This window comes from Oryzias latipes, chromosome 20 (assembly GCF_002234675.1).
Source record: "Oryzias latipes chromosome 20, ASM223467v1".
Lineage (NCBI taxonomy): Eukaryota > Metazoa > Chordata > Actinopteri > Beloniformes > Adrianichthyidae > Oryzias > Oryzias latipes.
This window is the reverse complement of record NC_019878.2, coordinates 24,720,686-24,735,718: the sequence shown is the minus strand read 5'-3', so window position 1 is coordinate 24,735,718 and position 15,033 is coordinate 24,720,686. Positions and strand designations below refer to the sequence as shown.

Below are 15,033 nucleotides of genomic sequence, written 5' to 3'. Positions count from 1 at the left end.
AAGCAGGAAATCAATCACAAACTTATTTGACTTTTCCATTAATGGAAGTGTAAAGCTTATCAGGAGAAAAAGTGCCTCAGAAGATCTCAGCTGTTTGTGTCTCGGTCTGAGCTGCAAAGACATTCAGGCTTCAGTCAGAATTTTGTCCTTTGTTCTCTCATTCACTTTCTCTCAATAATCTGTTCATTCAGAGCAGCCAACAGATTCCTGACAAGTGTAGTGTTTTTATTTTTGCAAGACTAAATGCGACAGTGTACCGTCAGGGGACCAGCCACCAAAACTATACTTTTGTTTCACCCACGGGAATTAGAAAATTCTCATTGTTATCTGAAAAACTCAAAAAGACAAACAGCAATTAGAGTGACATAAACATGAAGGCTTTCAGACAGAGCCACACTTTCTCTGCCACGCAGAAAATGAGGCCTCTTCTGCATCCCTGCAGTGCCTCTGGTTTTTAACTACACCCCAAAGGGAAGCGCTGGGATTTCTCTTTGCTGGAGAACTCTCTGGCTCGCCAGCATAAATGGCTCCATTGTAATTACAGGAACAAATAAAATGCTCCTTGTTTGTGGCTGACATTTACACCTGTCTGACAACATTATGGATGGGATTTCTGCTTAAGTATTCCTAGAGGAGATGCTGGGTTCCTATGTGAGGTGAGCAGTTCTAGGAAGTGTGAATGTTCAGAATATGGGAGGGGGGGGGCTGAGTGCCACTTCTTGTTTTTGTATTTTCCCAACTTTTCACCAACCTTAACTAAAAATGTCTAGTCTGTAGGGTTTTGGAAAATAATCAATTGTTGCTAAGCACAGAAACCAGCCAACAGTAGAGTTGACCAGATTCTATGTCTCTCAAAGGATTTTTCACATTTTGATGAGGATCAGTGAATCTAAAGCAGAGTGACATCATTCCTCGACACCTGCTTGACTCTAGTGCTACGTTCACATCAGGCTCAGAAACATGCTTTCAAACAGCCACTTCTATTAAAAAGTTTAGGTCGACACGTTTGACGAGTTTCAAGCTTCCGCATTCAAAACCTTTGAGTTCTCGTGCCGCCAAGTCCGTTTTCCGGCTCTTAGTACAAAACGTGCGGCCATTAAAATAGTTGAACATTGACCAATCAGGAACTCCGTAGTAACATTGTTGTTTATTGTTCATGCCAGAAGAAAAAAAAGAAATGTACAAAGCATTAACCATCTTTCAGGGAACTATTGGAACAGTAGCAGAAAAAAATATTCTTATGTAATCTGATCCTTGAACACAAGTACAATATAAAAGTGACAACAACAGCTAAGATTACATCCTTCCACTCTCCCATCCCCTCCCTGGCCCTTTTGTATATGCCCTGATTCATTTCTCTGTATTTGTCCAAAATTATGTTTTGAAATGTTTTTTTGAATGTTACTTTGTCATTCGTTTGTTTGAATGTTTTGTGTTTGTCTCAAGGTTGTGCGAGCATTTGGAACTTTAACATTTTCTTCTCTTACTCCCTTCTGAAACCGAGGAAAAGGTTGTTTGAAGAAAATTATGCAGAATTTTTCATTTTTGCCGGGGGGGCGGTCTCGCCGGGGGAGTAAATCAATGTACAACCACCACTGACCCCACCGCCCCCCATCAGTAGTCGGGATAGGCTCCAGCATCATTGTGACCCCAAAAGGGTTCAGAAAATGGATGGATATCTTAATCTACTAATCCAATTTACAAATTATTAAAATGATAATAATCATGAATTTGATGTATCTATTGAAGAATCTTCTGGATGTTTTGCCCATTACTGTTAAAATGGTGAATTTCTACAACAAATGAACTACGTGGTCTGTAAACGAGGTTCTCTCCTTTCATTAACAATCAGATAACACACAAGGAAATACAACGCAGGCATCACAATGGATAATGCACTTATGTTTACAGGAAATGAAACCCAATCCTTAGTGTTGTCTAACTTACTCTTCTCTTGTTTATCAATAATTCAAACTAATGCAGTTGATCCAAAGACGAAAGAGGCCTGAGTTAGAGAATCCAAACAATGCTTTCCAATCCAACACGTCTGTTCTCAACGCTGCAGCAAACTCGTTAAATGGATGACGCCAATGAAGCATTAAACCCTTGATGAAGAAATGATGCTTCCCGTTCAGATTATGATGGCTGTGGTTCGGTGCAGGGTGTTGCTCTGGCCGTTAGCAGCAGTGGAGGAATTACAGTAAATCCTGCAGCTAATGATCAAGCTTCAGCTGCAGGGTCACAACGACACTTAAACAACCATAGAAAACTAAAGGAACCATCATTTTCGGCAGAGTGAGCTCAAAGCAATGCAGGACACTGAATGCTCTCAATTAGTATGCTCTTATTGTCTTTGTCATCAGTTGTTCAGCACTTTCAAAGTAAAAGCTGTGAGAAATGTGTGACTCATAAGTCACCTACAACTCTCTTTTGGATCCCTCTGACACTTTGGGGGCAAAGGATTTGGAGATGCACCATATTGTATTCCATGCTCAGTGGCTGCTTGGGAAGTGAGGATATAATGTTGGATTAAAATGGATTCCCTGAACCGCAGAACCGCCCAAGCTGTCGTCAAACAAGCCACATCCTGTAGGACTCGGAACGGCACATTTCAATTATGTGTATCTACCATCTCCTCCTCTCCCAGGAGGCCAAAATGAAACATGCAGATGGACAACCGTTTAATCGGACTGAAACTGAAGAAGAAAACAGCCCAAGGTTTTCCAGCAGAATCTGTGGACGTGTGGGGGGCAGCACTCCATGCATATGGAGGAGAGTTTTAATGCTGCTGTGTCCTTGCTCATGTTCGCTGTGTTGCTATGTATGCAAGCATTTGTCTGCAGGTTTCTCGGGGAATTCATCAGTGGATTTACCTATTGTGTCCCATAATCTTGTGTTTTGCAGATGGGATGTGCAAACCTACTCAATGCCTCCGTGTTCTTTTTTCCTCTCCCCAGTTTCAGCAGACGGGGGAACAGATGATCATCCTTTGAACCCATTACTCAGTCTGATCCTCTTATCATGACCAACCTTCCTGAGTCTCTAATTTGGGGTCTGCCAAACTGTGCTCTGTGCACAATGTGGCTTTCGTCTCTGCCCTGCCGTGTTTTTGCTTTCGTCTCCATGTGTGTGCAAGGCGGGGAGAAGACAGTGACAGAAGAGCGAGAGCCACAGAAAGGAATGTCTATGCACATTTGCAAGCTTTTCTCCGGGGATATTCTACCACAAGACAAGTCTGTGGGCGGGTCAGTGCTCTGGGAACACAGGAAACAACTCGCAGAGGCTTCATCTTTATCTACCTTCTCCTCACACCTTTGCAGAGAGCCGCTCATTGTCTCTCACCGTGTCCGTGCTCTGCTAATGCCACAGTCCCACGCCGACAGCAGCACATGTTTGGAGCATTACACTGTGGGGGAGCTTGGCCAATTATCCAAAATGAGCAGGAGCCTTCCACTGCAGGGAATGCAGCACAATGCTCCATTGTTGTCATGGAAGCATATCAAACATTAGGAGGGAAACAATGGGAGAAGAGATGTCAGGGGTATACATGATGTAAACAAATGGATGTCTTCATTTACATGTGAATTGCACACAGCCTCTATCTGTTATTTCATTACCGCCAACCAGAAGGTCACCTAAACAGTGATGTATAGAGCCACGAGCTCCTCACATTGGGAGGCATGTGAGGCTTGCTCGTGCACACGGCACACCAGGGCAGCTCCTACCGTTACTCGCTCAGTTGCGTATTTTGGTAGATCAAAAAACTCACACACCTTTGTGTACTCAGGTGCCAGGGCATGTTCTAAAAATGTGCTGGTTAACGAATACCTCCATCTGATACATCAGAAAAACAAACGGGGATTTGCATTTACCCCAAAGAAGACTTGAGACACTTACATCAGAAATCCCCTGAAAGGCAAAAAAAAAAAAAAAAAACTAGGAGAAGTGGCTGTACTTGTCTTTCTTCTTCTTCTTCTGCAATCAACTGAAATATATTCTTTATGCCTGATTTGAAGCCAGAGACAAAAACAGATCTGTCATAACTCCTTTAAAGTATTTTGTTGGAATAGAAGGGAGATTTTAATGAGTAACCAACTTTTTTGATCTCCCAGACGGGGCATATGTATAAAAAAGCTGAAGCACTGCAGAGTAAGACTGTCGCTAATAGAAGAAGAAAAAAAAAACTTTCAGGACTGAAGGTGAAAAAACTTGGATTCCTTTTTATCTTTTGGATTGTTTTGTGTTCTGTTGCAGAGCACCTACAGGGTTCAAACCATTTTGAGTCTTCATCGTGCTCTTTGCTCACATTAAAGTTGGGATTTTTGAAAGTGCAAGATTTCCTATTGAAGACTTAACATTTATTTGATAAATATTCTGGATACTTATTTTTCCAGATAAGATATTAATAAGATGGAACTCAAAAGCCACAAAAACCTTCAAATCCAAATGGCGAAACCATCAGAAAACCATCTCATCTGTGCATTAAAGCATTACTGACAAAAATCTGACATTTGCATTTTTCTCCTCCACATCGCAGAGATTGTTTGGGGCTTCTGCATTATGCACACATGGCATTCCTTTTCCTCTTTTTTCCTCTTGAAACTCAATAGGACTGACAACAAATGGCATTTAAACCCACCACAGGAGTCAGCAACATCCTGCCAAAAAGAAATCCAGAGAAGATATCGGTGTGGGACGGCCTCTGAGAGCACATCAGACTGTACCTGAATAACAGATTGAAAGCTCTTATTTGTGTGTATTTGTACAAATAAGACATTTATTGAGGGCATCCTAGCAGATTCTCTTTGAGGAAACACTTGCCTTGACGTGTTTCTATAAGTTTGCCTGGACGGTGCAAACATTTGCCCGCCATCCCAGCAGTGGTGTAATATGTATAACATACGTGTGCAAACATGAGCAAATAGTTATTTTTTTGAGGCTAGAGATCCTTCACCAATCCATACATTTCAAGAAAAATGTGCATAGCTTTGTAGCAACCATCCGTACTTACTAGTACATCCAGCCACCGGTATTCCCAGGATGCAGAACGGTCAAAAGTTGCTGGGGTCGGGTCATTTTATAGAAGAACCACATGTCGTATGTGATGTCAATATGTGTTGTAAGGCTGCCCCGTTACACTTAATTAACAGTTTTTACCTCATTTTTTGTGGCAACTTTCAGCTAAAATCAGTCTATTTTTTTAGCTGTAGAATGACTTTTACTGTTGATCCTTTCCTTAATTATAGTTGTGGGTGTTACTCTCCAAGAGCTGAAACCTTAATAAAAGTATGCAGAGACCTTTTTTTTCTTTACCTACATGGTGCTTTTGAGAGCTTATTACCCACCTACTGCCATCAGGCTGGATGCTTTTAAAGTCTGAAGGAACTAAAATGGTGATTTGTACAACCCTGTCTAAGGGTGAGAAGGATATTAATACTGTTGGCGTGTTTGGAGTGGACGGCTTTCCGTGTTTTTAGCCGTGCCTTTCTTCAGTAGAGGGTCATGGCAGAGTGGGACGTGTACACAAATGAAGAGATACTTCTAATGGGGAGGATTTGATGAACCTGACGACCGTGACCGCATTATAGAGGCTGACATTAAGACTGATGGAAGAAATCACTGACTGGCTGTGCTGTGAAGTATAAAGTTGGTGCTCTGGAACCGCCATATCCACACTCAATACGCTTATGGTTATTAATGGAACTATTTGAAGACTTAGACTACGGTATTTTTAAAATAGAATGAAATATTCATCCGTGGTTGGTTCTCTCTTTTAAAGTCTTGAGGACAAAAGATCCTGACGTTCTTAAATTAAGATTTGGGAAAGGATTTTTTAAAAACATTTTTTGTTAACATTTAGACAAAATAATATTGATTGCCTGTCAAGTCTCATTAAAGAATAGCTATATTTTAAATAATATTCATTCCACTTTGAGCTACTGTATTCCTCGCTCTCAATGTACTCTGAGGCTGTAATGTCCTTTATCCTCACCTCTGGCAGTTGCGAGTCCCTTTTGAGAATGAGATGATAGATCTCTGAGGGCTCATCCTGGGAGTAATACATTTTCTAATATCACAAGCACTTCTGTGCCACTTGTCATTCTATTAAGTGACATCACGGTCCTACAAACGCTTTATGTGGGAAAAGGCATTGCTATTGAATGAGATCTTTTTGTTAGACCTCTTGCTGTGGGTCACCGTGCAGCAGATGTATTAATCCATAGGAACATATGGTGTCGTAAATGAGCCCTGACATGCTAAGTAAATGCTTTCTATAGCTCAGGCGCTCAGAGAGAGTTATGCCATTGCTCTGTGCTGTATTTTATGGCACAGACAGCAAGGACTCAAATATGAGTGAGAGATCACAGGTTCTGCCCTCCCATCTGCCACAGATTTGCAGAGTGACACGCGTTCCTGAAAATAAATTCTCTCTATTGTTTTATCCATGGATGCACTTTCATCCACTGAAGAACACTTCTGAGCTCTACTACAGAGTAACCTCAAGTATAGTGCAAAAAAGTTCATGATGGAAATGCTACTTGGTAGATTTTAAGTTTCCCTCTAACTAAGCAAATGGCAAATTGAGAAGAAGTACAGTTGCTTTGGGAATGACAACACCTTGATGCGAACCCGCCCTCCTCCTCCAGCTCACTGAGGATTACTGTGTAATTATATGCACACGCAGCTGCAAGATGCTGTCTGTCTGTTATGTCACATCCAACCTCGCCCATCCCCTGTCAGGTGCGATAACTTTCCCTTTTTAAAGTCTCAAGAGCAGACAAACTCCAACTTTGCTACATTGGAAATCTGTTTCTTTGCTGAGGCAAAAAGATTTGGACAGGATTTCGGCAGCTGCTGAAACATGAAAGAACCACTTAAGTTCAAATGCAGTGTTCAGATGATGACTTGATGTTTCTTCTTACAAAAGTCCTCAAAGGACACATGGGGGAAGGGAGAAAAAGCTGCAGGCAACAGAGAATGTAGTGACATCTACTCGCCTAAATATGAAAAAGCAATTAAACCAAAAACGTCTGTCTGACCTGAGGTCTATGTTCAGTTTTCCTGTTTATGCTGCAAAGATAACATGATTAAACATAATTAAATGCAGATCATTGGCTTTCTGAGAATAATGTACTCGTCCATATTAGGGCTGTAACGATTAATCTACCTAATTGATTTCTATTCCCACGATCCAACCAGATGGATCTGTTTGTGGCGAGTTGGTAATCAAATCGACTTATACCATTATGACCTGTTTCAGAATGAAGTAAATTGATCATGATCAACATTGGAAAATACTATTCGGATTGATGTAGGGTAGTTTTATTTTACTATCATGTGAAAATGACCAATTTTACATTATTTTATTCCAGACACGTTCACCTTATCCTCTAAGAATCATTGGTATTTACCCTTTTGAGAATGACGATGCCCTCTTGGTTGTGTTCGTTGGTGGTGATGTCAAACACGGTGCCACCATCACCTGGCACGATCGTATACTCCACTTCAGCATTTCTACCGATGTCCAGATCATGCGCTTTGATCCTGCCAATGGCAGAGCCCACCGCGGAAGATTCTGGAACTCTTAGGTGAAAGAAACCTGTCAAAAGGGGCGGAGTTGAGAACAATGGTGACAAATGGAACCAAAAAAAGTCCCACAGTATCTGCCTCTAGGCATCTCTGAGTCCGGGGACCACATCTTTATAACCACAAACAACCCTGGGCTCTGACTATTGTTTTTTTTTGCAACAGCAGAAGCTTCAGGAAGAAATCAGCAAACAAGAAAGTAGAAGACTGACTGATTATCACTTACACCTGGAGTGGAAGGAAATTCATCTTTTCTTTGCCTCACTTCACTCTCTCCGATCGCTTTTAAAGATTAGTCTCTGTTTGTGCCAGAGAAATTACAACTTCACGATTGCATTACAAATCTGGTGCCTACACCTGGAAGGCGGAGTGAGCCGTTCATCCATCTAACCATCCATTTTCCTCGCCAGCGTCATCCTTTTCAGAGCTGGTGGGGCCTTTGATGATCGGCAGTTTTGGAGTCCATCACAGAGTCAGAGATAAACAAGATGGACTCTCCTACACCCATGGTAAATAGAAAACCTCTAGTCAAACTGGCCTGCATGTTTTTGAACTGTGAGAAGCTCAAAAACTCCATTAGTTCAGAATGCCTTCTCCTGGATCAAACAGAACTTACACAAAAAAACTGGTCAGTGGCTTCATTTGTGTAATTCTTAAAATTTAATTGGGTAAATTGTGTTTTTTTAGAATGATTAAACACTGCAAAAGCCATCTGATGCACCACCTTCCAAATTCAATGATAAAAAAAACTACAGATTGGTTTTAAAGAAGAATTACACGAACATCCCTGCCAGGTTAAACAGGTTTAAGTTTTTACAAAACATTAAAACTCTTTTGATAAAAAGAAAATAGCTCCCAACATCATAGATATGCTCAATTATCTTCAAGCATTCAGAAAACTTACATTGTGTAAAATGTACCTTAATTGGAATGACATAATTTATTATTTTTGTTATCAACTGATGCTAATTACGAGTGGGAGATGTCGCCTCTCCTTCAGTGAGTGCCCCCCCTGGGAGGGGCTTACAGGTCGATGCCGTCTCACATCCCTTTGTTTTACTGTCAACTTTAGTTTTTGCCTCCCAGGTGATCCGAGGGTTGGCTGGAAAAAGCTTCTGGATGAGTCTGAGTGCCGCAGATTCAATAAGAAGGAAATAACTTTCAATGACAGGCCGGCGGTTTAAAGCTTGTGAAGAAAGGATGAGAACTGCGTCCTGTATCACTGAACCACAGCTGAGAAAGATGCTTTTTATTAGAGGCAAACAAATAGCTGATACTTAGATGTTTTGAAAGCAGCGAGCTGTTAGAGACAATTGCAGCCTTTCCAGCGCTGACAGTTTTGAAATAACTAAGCCTTAATAACAAGGCAGCGGTTTAATAAACTGAAATCTTTGCACACATGAGTAGCACGCGTTTGTTAACCTGTAAGCCCTTATGGGAAGGAAAAGACAAAAAGGGAAGCGACAAGCCACTATACTTGGCCCAAACCGCTGTGCTGTGACAGCATTATGGAAATATCATCTTTTCCTCGCTGCCAGAGGAGCTTGACCGTCCGACTGACTGTATTTACATTCAGAGGAGACCGGCTGGTGTCACCTCAAAACGCGCAGAGAGGCGGCATCAATACAAAACAGCGTTTTTCGCTTTCCTGTCATATACACTCACTGGTTCATCCTCAGATAGATTTTGCAGCCAGTTTATTGCGCAGCTGTACTCTGAGTATGGAGAGGAGCTTTCACAGATCAATGATTTTCAGCATAATGTTTTTCCTCTCAGTCTGGCTTCTTACATGACCTGCTAAACGGTACAATCGAAATAATCTGGTTTAGCAGCTTATGTGAGATACTGAACAAAATGCAGAGTTTAAATACACTGACTTAATCCTTGATGCTGCACCAACATTCTCAAATCTCATCTAAATATAGAAGGGCGCCCATGAGTGAAAAAACATCAACCCGGGTTTATTCACCAGGAGTTGTAGCTTTAGATGCAATCACACTGAATAAACAGGCCATCGCTTGCTGCAGCGCATAATGACAAATAATGAAAAGCAATTACAAAGAGTAGAAATGATGAATACCCCCTATGCTGCTGTAATTGCACCTTATTTATTACATTATGGAAGTATGCAGGAACCAGTGTAAGGTCTCCTGCCTCATTATATCTCCACCAAACTTTTAAGTTTAACAGATATTACACCGGTGCTTTCATTTCCCACAAAGCCCACTCACTTTTTGAAAACCTAGGTGGATTATCGTTCACATCGCTGAGGGTGATGTTCACGATCGTAGTCCCGGCCAGTCCTCCCAGCTGGCCTCCCATGTCCTTGGCCTGGATTAGTACCTGGTATTCTTCCTTCACCTCTCTGTCCATATTGGGCAAGGCTGTCTTTATAACCCCTGGTGCTCAGCAAGATGGATGAGAGATACAGATAATGGAGGAAAGAAAAAGAGGAGGCAGAGGAAGACAGTGATGGGGAGATAAACAGACAAAGGGAAAGAGTGGTAAACACAAGGTTCCCAGAAATACATTCAGGTCTGAATACACCTGGAAATGCACAACACATTTGGATCCAAGCAGAAGCTGCAGGAGTGGCTCTGACCAAAACTGAAATGGAGGTCATCGCACAAACTGGAAGCACTTGACATTCAGTCCTGAGCACGAGTGAGCCCTAATAATGATTCACTTGAAGATCAGAGACCCAGAGATCAGAGAGGGTTTCTGCTGCACATTTGTAGCTTGGTGAGTTGTGGGTTAGCAGGCCAAAAAAGGAGAACACAACACAGATGAGTACACACCCTGTTTCCATTCTTCACCTTAATAAGGTAAGGACGTCCCATTTGATCTGCGTGAACGCTGTGAAACTGAAATCATCTGTCGTCTTTCTCAGTAAGACAAGCGTGCCTTTGACATGTGAGCTGGTTTATGAATCTTGTTGTTTTCCCACTCCACTTGTTTGCCTTTACCTCTCTGGCTTGTTCTCCTTTTTGTGTGTGTTTGGAGTTAGCAGCAGGCCCAGCAGGGCAAACATTTGCTTTGACAGTTTGATTTTTGTGTGCAGCCTCAGTTTGAAATGCAGTCACAGTATGTGTTCTGCAGAGCTGTGGGATGAGTAGCACGAAGAGCGACAGACTCCACGCGACCTGCTGCTGGGATTCCCATCAACCTATTTTCATATGCTTTGAATCGCCCCAGAATAGAAGCCAAGGGCAGCACATGATCTGCATACACTGGCCGTCTGATGTCATTCCAGATTTAAACCTGGTACCCCCCCCCCCCCCCCAACCCCCATAGGACACTCATACCCATATTTGAATTCAGCTACTTTTTTAAAATGCGTCAATAGAGAAGCTGAGATTTCATTATAACACAGCCACAGATGTAATTGTTGCAGTTATTATTGAGCAACCAATTAAAGTACAGAAACCCAACATTCAATAATATTTCTTTCTTTATCGTCATCTTTTTGTTTCCTCATATAAACTCACAATGTTAAATGTTTCATATTTGAGCTGCTTGATAGAAACCAGTGTTGTTTAATCCAACTGGCATGTCATTTCAAAACATAGCCTGCTTTGGCAGCTGATTTGTTCGATGCCCTATAGGGATGAAATGAGATCCTGGTATGTCAGTATGCTCGCTTTACTCCAATGTCTCATTTAAAAGGTGGCAGACCAAAAGCCTAAAAGCTCATTTTTTTATTGGTGCCTTTCCACAAAAGCCAGTGAGAAATCAAATTTAAGGTAATTATGGAGTTTAGTAATCAAAGCAAACTCAATACCCAACAATTTAACTTTTGAGTGCAAAGTTTTTTTACCTGTTTTGGGGTCAACAGAGAAGTACGGCTGGCCGTGGAGGATGCTGTAGACCACTCTGGCACTGTTTCCATAAGTGGGGTCATCTGCATCAGTGGCTGTCACCTGCGTCACGTAGGTTCCTGTCAGGAGTTGGAAGACGGGAGTTTATCGGTCTCCTCGTTTGTTGAAGTCGATCTGCTTACACAGCGACCTCTTCTACATGCAGAGGCTAACCCTGGCTAAAAAGCTTGCAGCTATGCAGAACAGGAAGAATTATGTGGAGAGCTTTTTTCTCCATTAAAAATCTAGTTTTGTCCATTTGACACTTGCAAAAAGACAAACACTCTCTTAACCATTTATTAAACAATGCAACCATTAAGATAATAAAGGAGCACAGAAGAGTAATAACATGGCAGCCTTCCAAACTGCTGCAGCAACAGGGACAGAATAATTACTCATTGGAGACTTGGCTCATCTCCCTTTACAATCAGGCACTAAAAACACATTTTACTCAGAAATATCATTTATTTCAACGTGTTTAGATTAAGCGAAGAATCAAATGCTTCCGGTTTTTCCAGAGGTTTCCTCAGGAAGACGTCTTTGCAGGGCGGATTGAAAATTTGGAGGCCTGAGAAAAGCAGAATGTGTGGGAAGCTTATGGAAGTCAGGAGACGCTGACCAGAGGGACAGCATTTCATTTTACACCACAGCACCGTCCCAGTTGCCTGTAAACAGCTTTCTTCACTGTATATTACAGTGACGTGCAGTCAGGAGAGGCAGGTGAGGCTGTGCCTCACCTGTCATTATGGGAAGAAAAGAGAAAAATAAATTCAATTATTATTATATTTAAGTTCAGTAATTTGTGCTTTGCAGTCATTTTCCATTTAAATGTATAATTTTTGGGTGTTTTTTCTTTTCAAAATCGCTGAATTTCCGCATTTGCCGTTCAGATACTAAGAAGTGACGTGCGATGAGGCACCAGCCCGCTGAGCCTCACCTTGGATTGCGCAATACCTATGCAGTCAGTCGGTACTGCTGTCTCTCTGTATGTCGGTTCAATCACTTGTACTATATGAGCTGAGTTTACATAATTTAACAGACGTATATGATGTACAGTGTTTGTTTTTATAAATAACTGTGAGGGACGTGTTTCTTGTGCTGAACGCTAAACGCCGGCAAAAAAGCAACTGGGTGAGGCCAGAAGTCCCCGTGCCTCAAGTTAGGGGGCGCCGATGAGCCCTGAGATTATGACGCTAAAAATAATAGAAGAAGTGATAGCAAGCGGCAAGTCATTTTCTTCAGAAGGAGCGGCATATGGGCTTTATTTACAAGTAAAGGTAAGATGATAATAAGGTTTGTGCTTTTTTCTATGCTGCAGTTTGTATATGAAAAAACATGTTGAAATGATATTTTAAACAAAACACGTTAACTGTTGTCAATTAAATGGTGAATAAGTTACTCAGTATGGTTCATATGTTTGTAAATCTGACTGATGACGTCAGTGCCTCACCAGCCATTAACCTCACCGCACGTCACTGGTATATTAAGAAGCTTTGCTGTCTGAGCGGGTGTTAACAATGGAATTAAAACACTGGGCGGAGACAGATTAGAGTCTCAATCCTTCCTCACTCATGCCTGACATACCAGAGAGGGCTTGCATAATGCCAAATGTGTATACAATAGATTAGATAACACAAAACACTGTTTGTATTAATGCAAGAGAGAAGCAGTATAAGCTCACATGGAGGGAAAGTTTCAAAGCCTTCAAGCTTCGCTGACTCCTACACATTCAACAGAAAACAGCATTTATATAAGCATGAGGTCAGAAAAAAGCTGAATCAATTTATTTGTGTTTTTATGGAAATGGAAAGTGAGTGCCAGCTTGATTGAAAGCATGCTTTCAATTTTCTCGGCAGTTGAAAAAGAATCTCTAATTTGATCAGATATTACAGTATTCAGTGAAATAATGCAGCAGTTAGTTTGAGGGGAAATGATTAACCCGGGACGAAACGCAACACAATACTTTACGTTTAAATGTGAGGCAGACGGGATAAGAGTTGGTGCAATCTTCTTCCACATGGGAGTCTGACATGAACAACATATTAACTCAAAATGTACACTTGTAGACAGGCAGTGAAACCATCAACCTGATTAAGCTGAAGACATTTCATTTAGCAGTAATTACAAATCTCTTAATTAGTCCTCTGAATTCTTTACAGTAGTCAGGAATAAGCTTTTTCACAACCAAGAAGGGATTATGGAGTGATTTTGCAGCTCAACTTCCAACTGCCAATTATTATTTAGCATCTCTTCATTTGAACATTTAAATTTCAACCCAAACAAAGGTTGCAGGAGTGAGGCAGCTGTTGATGGACAGACTAGCCCACATTCAAAATCCTGCCAGCGCAGTGGGGAGGGTGGGGTCTGCTTTGAACGCAGCTTCTTTCAGGTGTAAACCATCTTCATCAGACACAGAAAAAATAATCACCGATCAGCTAACAAAGGTTCAAGTCCTTCATATTTCACACACTTTCCCGCCTGATTTTAAACTCTTTCAATTCCATCTTCATCCCAGCTGAGGTCACCCATCGTCATTGTTTTGGGCGGCAGTGACTCGGGCGGTTGAGCAGGTCGTCCAATTATCAAAGGGTCGGCGGTTCGATCCCCGCTACCCCCAGCCAACTGTTGTTGTGTTCTTGGGCAAGACACTTCACCCTCACTGCCTCCAGTGTGGCTCCACTGGTGTGTGAATGTGTGTGAATGTGTATGAATGTCCCGGTGAAGAGCTGGCAGCCAGGCTTCTGCCATCACCAAGTATGAATGAATGATGGACACATTGTAAGCTCTAAGCATCTGAAAAAGTGCAGATAAATCTAATACATATATATATATATATATATATATATATATATATATATATATATATATATATGTATGTAAACAATCCATCACATAACTGCAGGGTGTAAGATGCTGGCAGGGAAAGCATACATGGAGCGCCACAATCAAGTGGCTGGAATAATATACAGGAACATGTGTGCAGAATATGAACTGGAAACCCCAAGGTCAAAATGGGAAACACCTCTGAAGGTGGTAGAGAATGAGAGGGCAAAGATCCTGATCCAGATCCAGACTGATAGGATGGTAATGGAGAACCAACCAGACATTGTAGTGGTGGATAAAGAACAGAGGAAAGCCGTTGTGGTGGATGTGGCAGTGCCAAGAGATGGGAACATCAGGAAGAAGGAACATGAGAAACTGGAGAAATACCAGGAACTCAGAGAAGAACTGGAGAAAGCCTGGAAAGTGAAGGTGACAGTGGTGCCTGTGGTAATTGGAGCACTCTGGGAAGTAACCCCCAAGCTGGAGGAGTGGCTACAACAGATACCTGGAAAGACCTCAGACCTCTCAGTCCAGAAAAGCGCAGTGCTAGGAACAGCTAAGATACTGTAGGACCCTCAAGCTCCCAGGCTTCTGGTAGAAGACCCGAGCTTGGAGGAGAAACCACCCGCGGAGGGTGAGAGGGGCGTTTTTTTTTTTTATGTTCTAATATATAGTTTTTTAGTCTTCCAGTTTCTCTGTTTTCTCCATTAACTTCAGTCCTTCCTCACCTGGTTCCCCCGGCATGTTTGACACCTGGTGTCTTCAT

The 15,033-nt window shown here is 41.8% G+C and overlaps 1 protein-coding gene across 1 annotated transcript in view; it reads right to left on the bottom strand.

Moving 5' to 3' along the window:
* Positions 1-15,033, bottom strand: part of LOC101154816 (cadherin-12) — a 117,775-nt gene that overhangs the window by 34,960 nt on the left and 67,782 nt on the right. The window contains exons 4-6 of the mRNA XM_023950198.1: positions 11,405-11,524; positions 9,819-9,986; positions 7,413-7,600 (exon numbers count right to left, since the gene is read on the bottom strand). Of these exons, the coding sequence (XP_023805966.1) occupies positions 7,413-7,600; positions 9,819-9,986; positions 11,405-11,524 (476 nt within the window). The remainder of the gene's footprint in view (positions 1-7,412; positions 7,601-9,818; positions 9,987-11,404; positions 11,525-15,033) is intronic.